The sequence below is a fragment of the Mizuhopecten yessoensis genome, unplaced genomic scaffold (assembly GCF_002113885.1).
Source record: "Mizuhopecten yessoensis strain PY_sf001 unplaced genomic scaffold, ASM211388v2 scaffold4947, whole genome shotgun sequence".
NCBI lineage: Eukaryota > Metazoa > Mollusca > Bivalvia > Pectinida > Pectinidae > Mizuhopecten > Mizuhopecten yessoensis.
In genome coordinates, this window is record NW_018405801.1 from 473,273 (window position 1) to 482,523 (window position 9,251).

The 9,251-nt window shown below is 35.9% G+C and overlaps 2 protein-coding genes across 2 annotated transcripts in view; one reads left to right on the top strand and one right to left on the bottom strand.

Moving 5' to 3' along the window:
- LOC110450041 (23 kDa integral membrane protein-like) overlaps positions 1-811 on the bottom strand; it is a 12,101-nt gene extending 11,290 nt beyond the window's left edge. The window contains exon 1 of the mRNA XM_021497262.1: positions 648-811. The gene's annotated coding sequence lies outside the window, so the exon portion shown is untranslated. The remainder of the gene's footprint in view (positions 1-647) is intronic.
- Positions 812-3,684: 2,873 nt separating this feature from the next.
- Positions 3,685-8,687, top strand: LOC110450040. Its single transcript, XM_021497261.1, has 2 exons — positions 3,685-3,812; positions 4,915-8,687. The coding sequence occupies exon 2, from the start codon at positions 4,930-4,932 to the stop codon at positions 6,874-6,876; it is 1,947 nt and encodes a 648-aa protein (XP_021352936.1). The 5' UTR covers positions 3,685-3,812; positions 4,915-4,929; the 3' UTR covers positions 6,877-8,687.
- Positions 8,688-9,251: the final 564 nt, after the last annotated feature.

The following is a 9,251-nucleotide window of genomic DNA, read 5'->3' on the forward strand; positions in this document are numbered from 1 at the left end:
CCCCCCAACCTACGGTTTCATATGTCGCAGTTGATTCGGTATTTAAAAGCTTACTCCAAACATCATGATTTCGTGGCAGATGGCAGAAAAACTAACAACACCGGAGATCCTGATGTGCAGGTTGATGAAGATTATTATGGAGGTCGATTGTTTCTTATTATTATGTTCATCAGTGACGGTGTGGCTTGTGAGTTACGGTTTCCTTGACAATTCGGTAGATGTACAAGCCCGTAAACCTTTTGTGAAGTATGTTTATTATTTTTTGAGAATTTCAAAGTGAATGTAATGAAGAAAATGTTCCTATTTCGTTTCCCATTACAGCATAATAATAAATGAAAGGAACAGGTAAGTTACAAAATAATGTATCTGACCATTAAACCACTACTTAACAAAGCACAGTGACCATGTGTGTTACGTGCTTTACACAGTTATTCTGAATTATCGTTATTCAACTCGAAACAAACAAACGGTTGTTAAGAAAGCTTTATAAGCTTGGTACTTTCAAAATAAGAGCATAAACTGAATTAAGATTGACAGTAACAGTGGTTATCTTTACCTCATTTGGAAAAAAATGGAAAAGGTATCAATTTTATTCTCTGTCTAATAATTCAATATAACAATATAAAAGATAATAATGAACATCTTACCTGTAATGTAATCAATCTGGGTGTTAAACTTTGTGTCGTTTCTCCCTCTTCACTAACACTTTGTGATCTTTGATACTTATATGCTCAATGTACCCGGTGTTCTGCCTGTTGTTATCAGCGATTGCTGTGGCGTGTGATACCCGGATGGTGTCTGCCCATTAGTCAAACGTTGACGGAAGATCAGGTGAAGCTCTGTCATTGACTGATATCAAATCCATTGTGCAATTATTTTATTTTGATATTATCCTGATAGTGCACAACAAGTTTTCCTAAATTAAAATATAGATTAATATACACGCTTAACTCATCATAAATTTGAAGTTAACCATAGTCCTCTTATTTCTTATTTTACTGGAATACTTTAGATGATAATATTAAATCTCTGCCTCTACAATCTTTTAAACTAGCTCTATCCCAACATATTCCCACAAGTCAGCCCTGTTACATACTAGACTAAGACATCAATGTAACTTTCTTAAAGATGATCTATTCCGTTCAAGATCCTAATTGTGTAAATTGTTGGCACCGTTGTGAAAACGCTTTTCGTTTCTGTTTTGATTGTAAATGTTATTCAAATGCTCGTGCAGTAATGCTTAAAGATTTTAATAACTTAAATATGCAAATTAGCTTAAATTTGTTACTTTTTGGCAATGAAAACCTGGCTTTGGATGTCAATTGCAATGTATTCGAACATGTGCAGTCCTTCATAAAATCCAGCGGACAATTTTGAACATTTTTTTTCACATGTAATTGACTTCTTTCAATTGTTGAAAATGAAATTACATGTCTATGTCATCACTTGTATGATAAAAGGAATTAAATGTCCATGTGAAGGAAGTAAATATAGAAAAAATAAGATTAACGACCGACTAAAAAACTAGCTGCTTTAACAACGTCGTGACGTCACAATTACATGTCATCACACTACAATAGTAACGTGACGTCACGAAGTACACAAGATTGGAAGACAATTTAGCGTAAAATGTTACTGTAGCCTGTTGAGACTTGGTTTTAATATTTTGATTAGTTGGTCTTCTTTTGTTTCTCTTAAAATAGTGTCTGATGAAAATAGTTGATACAAAGGTAATACATTAAATTTATCTCCAGCACATTCATGAATATGTTTGTTAACATGAAGAATCAGTTCTAGTTTGTTGTCTATCTGTTGTCTATGTACAGTCATACGTGTTCTGAGTTCATTACCGGTTTGACCGATGTAAAAATCACCACATTTAGAACAAACGATTGCATAAATTACATTTTTTGATTTACAATTCATATTTACCTTCACAGTAAATTTCAAACCATTCTTGAAAATAAAAGTATTACACTCGATAATCATAGGACATGTAGCACATCTTGGTGTCTTACATTTGGATACTTTTGGTGTTACACAAGAATTATCAAACTTAGAACATGTCAACATACGTTTCAAGTTTTTAGGTTGGCGTCTACAGTGTAAAATAGCATGTTTATTAAAAATGTTTCTCATACGCCTGCTACTTTGCTTTAACTCTTCACATTTGTTCTTTATCACAGGAAACATATTACAATTCCGTGGATTGAAAGTAGATATATAAAATATTTTGTTGATGGCTTCATAAGTTGCTATAACTTGTGCCAAATCCTTTGTACCTATTTTGGACAATAAAATATGTTTAAAGTCAGGTTTTATTTCTTATATTCTTTTAATTAAGGGGTTATACGGACACTCACCCCTACTGTTTCAACAGCAGATTATACCAATTTGGATTTCCAACTTTTTGGCCCCTAGCATCACTGATAAGTCCTAGAAGGACGAAACAGCTGTATAATGCAGTGTCATTTATGTTTTGCATACTGTATCTACTATCAAATTTTAAAGGTACACCACTTGTGTGTCTTAGGTTATCATATCACTTCACGGTAAACAATATTTTCAAATGGTTTTGAATAAGGTGTATAAAATGAAATGCATATGTTCCTATACTAGGAAAAACTATACGAATCCTCCTGTGAAATATAAGCCTTATTTATTTCTATAGGTTTATGCTGTTTTTCTCACGTTTTGCCGTTTCTTCGGTTCTAGTTGTTGTCATTTCTGTCGATTCTGTGCTTCGATATTGTGATGTAACTATTTTTTCTACATAGATTTGAACTTAGACTGGCTCCCGTCTCTAGAATATTGAGTAAATCAGCAAAGAAAATTTGATAATTTTTATCTGTTGGATGCAAGTTTCCAAACTAGGGGGAGATAAGCTAGTCTTCAAGTGTAGCTGGGATTTTCCCCCATAAAATTAGGGGCTGGTTGCCAGTCTACAAGTAACTTATTTCAATATGTGATTGAAATTATCAACATAACTAAACAGAGATTGGTGTAAACATGGTATGTATTTGTTGATTGTAGATACCAGAATTTATATGTAATGGTAAATTATTATCAGCGTGATTATGGAAAATTAAGTTTTCCCGAAATTACATTATTTGACTGCTTTTAAAATGATGATTTAAAAACAAAAACGAAACATGCGCGTTATTCCTTTTAGATATTTCATTTAAAATGAATAACCGTGAACATTATTAGTGACGTTTTTCGCTAATCTCCAATTTGAATATTGCAATGAACGATGTAAGTTTTGGGTAACTCAGTTCACAATATGGTACATGGTATATGTATTTATTTATGTACTGCTGAATGCAATGTTTTATTTTCATCACTTTTAATGAAAAATGTTTTTACAATAACTAAAATTGATGCCGGAAGAAAATGAAGATAAAAATTATTGAACTAAAGCTTTGAACAACATGATAAATCATGAAAATCTAAAATATGTATTGGAAAACAATGGCGACCAGGAACATCTCGGTCTTATACGTGTAAGAATTATAACATAATTTCTCCGACAAGTTGACAACAACAGAAAAAGGTATGTTTTAGACAAGCAGATTATGTTCTAAATACGACTTAAATTTTAATACGTTTGATAAGTTTGGTAAACAATCTATCGATAATATGTAATGGGAGATAACTCGCGTATCAATTAGTTATCGGCTCTTCTAACAGGAAATAACATTTTTCTACTTTCGTTATCTCATCTTTGGACTTTATACCATGCTGTAGATTGCTTGATATATTTTGCGATAAACGGTTTTTCAACTACATCAAGAATAACGTAGAAATAAAAGGTAAGTATTAAACAAAACTTAAAATATAAACAGGAAAATTCAACACAGTTTTAGCCTGGTTTTAAACCCCAAATACTATGTTGGGCCCATTACCCAGAGATGCTTCGTACCAAATGTTACTATCCATTCATATGTATTTACATTTGCCCATGGATCACATAAACTACCTAATTAGTCAAAATTTCTTCACTCGTACCAAGGGAGTAGTATTCCTAAAACTTACTCATATTATCCTTTTGGGCTGCAACCCTCTTCTTCTATCATTAACCTGCAAACTACCTCTCCAGCACACTCGATGTTTAAACAACAATGATTTAAAAAGAGGTTAAAAGTCCTTTGTCCGTCCATGCATAGGAACAACATTAAACAAGTAAATTCCCACCATATGGGAGGGGAGGGGAGGGGCGTACACTCTATGTTTATATGCCATTTTTCTCTCTCTGTCTTAAAGTAAGCAACCGCAATAGTTTCCTACTCTTCACAGGCATTAAGAGACGTTTTCCTGTAAAATTGATTTCATTTACTTTATACTTTCATACAAAGACAATTATTGGTGAGGAACATTTAGGGTTTAAACATTTTGAAATTTTCCCCAGCTTTGAAGCTGAAAAGTGTAAAAGCTCGCGATATGTAATCAGGAGTCTTCACAATAGAAATGTTTGTTTGAAGAAAAAGGGAAATCACAATGAACATATACTAAATATCTCTACCTTCACACTTCATTTACAAGAGTTATCTCTCTTCCGTCTACGTTCAAACATATCAGTATTTTAGCATCGATATCAGTCTTTTCACCTCTCTTCATGAACAAATCTTCCAATGTCTTACACGAGGACAAGATAGGGATAAACAAGCAGTGACCCTTCCTGCACATAGACTAAGCAATGTTCATCACAATAGATGTTTCCGCAGAGGAGTGTATATTAGTCATTTCGGACCGGAATCATATTCATTAAAATCCGATGTTTATACAAAATAAATATACAGTAATGTGAATTGTACCACACATTAACATGATATACGTTAAGTCGTAACGAAATATTTAGAATTTACTGTTTTGAAATGAAATGTTAGCTTTGATTGAAATTTTCCTTCATTTCAGACAATTCTTTGAAGAATGGCAGAAGCAGACCCAATCCAACAGTTGGATAGCAGGGAAATCTCTATCTTTGCCGGACTGACTGATTGTCCTATATGCTTAAATCAGTTAGAGTGTCCAAAATCACTTCCATGTCTCCATACCTTTTGTAAAGAATGTCTCGATACTTTTATAGTGAAGCATGCTTCTGACACGACATCAGTGCCAGTGAGTTTCCCGTGTCCGATGTGTCGGAGGGAGACTCAACCTGTTGACGCATCTGTGAGTCGTACTAGATGGGCAGAACAATATCCAAAAAACAATCTGATATTGGCCATTTTGGATATGAAGGATTTACAGTTGTCCAATAAGATTTGCAAACCGTGTCAGAAAAAGCACAAGCTGGAGAAAGAAGCCACAGTTTGGTGCAGAAATTGCAACATGTTCCTTTGCGATGATTGTAGAATAGATCATGATTTTTATATTGAGGGACATACTATTTTGACGTCAAAAGAGGTAGAAACTGATCCAACGAAAACTATAATTATTTCGACAAAATGCGAGAGTCATGAAGAAACGATGAAGCTGTTTTGTCGAGACCACGAGGTCGTTTGCTGTTCTACATGTGTTGCTGTTGAGCACAGAAAATGTGACAATGTCGTAACTGTAAAGGAACAGGCAAAGAATCTGAAGGAAAGAAAACAGGCCATGCCAATTCTGACAAGCATGAGTAAAGACATACGCACTTTAGACGGATTGCTGAATGATTCACAAACCAATATTGATGAGCTTTTAAATGACAAAAAGGGGAAGATTAGTGATATGTCACAGTTCCGCAAGCAAATTGATGCACGTTTAGATTATTTACAGAAAGGCGACGCGGAAAGATTGGAAGTAGCCGTGGAAAAACAGCAAGTTGGCATCAAATCGAGAATGAAATCCGTAAACAATTTAAAATCTGCCATTGAACAATCTCAGAAGCAGATCAGAGCTGCAGAAATATGCTTGGATGATGCTCAGCTTGTTATGACTGTACAGAAGGTATCCGCAGCAAGGGAAGCGTATCAGCAGATGGTTGAGGAAAACGTCTCACTGCAGAAGCGACACAAGATCGATGTACACATGATCGAAGCTGTAAAGGGATTATTTGATATGTCAACTCTGATCAAAGTAGACGATGAATCTAGAATAGCGGTGGATCCATTCAAATGGTGCAAAAAAGCGAGGCTAACACACAGGATTCAAATGACACCCAATTCACGTACGACAGGCATTCTTTATCTTGGGGCTGACAGCATTGTGACAGTAGATTACAATAATTGTATGCTTAGTTGCCATTCAACTGGAGGAAACCTGAAATTTCATCTCAAACTAGAGGAAAAACCATGGGATGTATGCAAGATGGATGACAATGGCATAGCTGTGACAATTCCAGGAAAGAAAATAATCGCTCTGGTGAAGGTGATGGATAATGACTTTTCTGTGACAGGAAACATTCAAGTAAAAAGAAAATGTTATGGGATCGCATGTATAGAAAAAAGGTTTGTTGTAACGTGTGCAAATGACCAAGAGGTGTTAGTATTGAGCTCTTCCGGTCAAATTCTGTGTAACATTATTGGGAACAGCCATATGTGGCATGCAATTTCTGCAAAAGGAAGCAAAAACTTCATTGTTAGTGAAAGACGTGGGAACCAAGGGAAAATCACGCTACACAGACTTGACGAGAAGAAAACCATGAGTAGTTTTTTTCAGAGCGAATCCGTTTCTGGCGGTAGGGGAATGGGCGCCGACGAATTTGGGAACATTTATGTGTGTGCAATTGATGACAATAGTGTGTTGATGGTGTCACCAACAGGACAAAGCAAAAGCATCTTGTCTAAAGAAGACGGACTGAATCAACCGTGTGCTATCGGTGTCCATGACGACAAAATTATTGTCTTTGAAGAAGGAAATGTCGTCGGCAAAGTATTCCAGTTGCTTGCGTAAATTCAAACTATATGCATGCGGTAATCCAATTTGTATTACTTCGTATTTTATGGTATAAAAGTAGAACCCGAAATGGCCTTTCCGGTTTTATCATCCATACTAATACTAACAATATCCAACAAATATTCTGATATTCGCTAATTGGATATGAAGGCTTTTAAATTGTCCAATAAAATGTGTATACCATGTAAAAAAATCACATGATTCCAATGCGAATAGCATGACGTTTATAGTGACGGACATATTGTTTCGGGGTCAAAAGAGATAACCGGATCGGACAAATGTGAGAGTCATGAAGAAGCTATTTTGTCAGGACCACAATGTCGTTTGCTGTTCTACATGTGTTGCTGTTTGACACAGAAAATGTGATAATGTATATTACTGTAAAGGAATAGGCAAAGAAACTGAATGAGAGCAAGGAAACTAACTTCTGACAGGCATTAGTCCAAGGACATACGCACTTTAGACGAATTGTTGGATGATTCACAAACCCATATTGATGAGCTTTCGAATGACAAAAAGAGAAAAATGAGTGAAATGGCCCAGTTACGCAACCGCATTGATGCACGTTTAGATTATTTACAGAAATGCGACGCGGAAAGATTGGAAGTAGCCCTGGAAAAACAGCAAATTTACATCAAATCGAGAATGAAATCCGTAAATAATTTAAAATCTTCCATTGTACAATCTCAGAAACAGATCAGAGCTGCAGAAATATGCATGGCTGATGCTCAGCTTGTTATGACTGTACAGAAGGTCTCCTTTACAAGAGAAGCGTATCAGCAGATGGTTGAGGAAAACAATACTTGTTATCGCTATTTCTCAGAAAGAACTGGAGGGATATTTCTCAAATGGGACATGTAGATTTCTCTTGGCCGCTATATATGCACGCGTACGTTTGAGACTGATCTTAAAATCAAAATGGCCACCGGCAACAATCTTGGTTTTTTACAGTTAATATTAGTTTTCTCTATTTCTCAGAAAGTACTGGAGGGATCTTCTTAAAATTGAATGTTAGTTTCCCTTGATCCACTCGTTTAAAATACTCCCGGTCTTAATGATAATTCATCCTTCATTGAAAGCACTGATTAACATAAGCTGTAATTTGACACGGAGTTGTTGGGAAGGGTAACATAACCTGTAATTTGACCCGGAATTGTTGGGAAGGGTAATATTACCTGTAATTTGACCCGGAGTTGTTGGGAAGGGTAATATAACCTGTAATTTGACCCGGAGTTGTTGGGAAGTGTAATATAACCTGTAATTTGACCAAGAATTGTTGGGAAGGGTAATATAACCTGTAATTTGACCCAGAATTGTTGGGAAGGGTAATATAACCTGTAATTTGACCCGGAGTTGTTGGGAAGGGTAATATAACCTGTAATTTGACCCAGAATTGTTGGGAAGGGTAATATTGCCTGTAATTTGACCCGGAGTTGTTGGGAAGGGTACATAACCTGTAATTTGACCCGGAATTGTTGGTAAGGGTAATATAACCTGTTATTTGACCCGGAGTTGTTGGGAAGGGTAATATAACCTGTAATTTGACCCGGAGTTGTTAGGAAGGGTAATATAACCCGTAATTTGACCCGGAATTGTTGGGAAGGGTAATATAACCTGTAATTTGACCAAGAATTGTTGGGAAGGGTAATATAACCTGTAATTTGGCCCAGAATTGTTGGGAAGGGTAATATAACCTGTAATTTGACCCGGAGTTGTTGGGAAGGGTAATATAACCTGTAATTTGACCGGGAGTTGTTGGGAAGGGTAATATTGCCTGTAATTTGACCCGGAGTTGTTGGGAAGGGTAACATAACCTGTAATTTGACCCGAGTTATAGGGAAGGGTAATATAACCTGTAATTTGACCCGGAAACGTTTGGAAGGGTAATATAACCTGTAATTTGACCCGGAGTTGTTTGGAAGGGTAATATAACCTGTAATTTGACCCGGAATTGTTGGGAAGGGTAATAAAACCTGTAATTTGACCCGGAATCGTTAGGAAGGGTAATATAACCTGTAATTTGATCCGGAGTTGTGGGGAATGGTAATATAACCTGTAATTTGACCCGGAGTTGTTGGGAAGGGTAATATAACCCGTTATTTGAACCGGAATTGTTCGGAAGGGTAATATAACCTGTAATTTGACCCAGAATTCTTGGCAGGTGTAATATAACCAGTTATTTGACCCGGAGTTGTTGGGAAGGGTAATATTGCCTGTAATTTGACCCGGAATTGTTGGGAAGGGTAATATAACCTGTAATTTGACCCGGAGTTGTTCTTCCTTTTACTTCGTTATTTCGCGATTAGAGCAGGCTTAGGGTTTCGTTTGAATGATTTGATATCTTTAAATTTAAAAGATTCAATAAGTTAAAT

What these genes read in the sequence shown, in the direction of transcription:
- LOC110450040 (XM_021497261.1), top strand. Translation starts at nt 4,930, where the DNA reads ATGGCAGAAGCAGACCCAATCCAACAGTTGGATAGCAGGGAAATCTCT.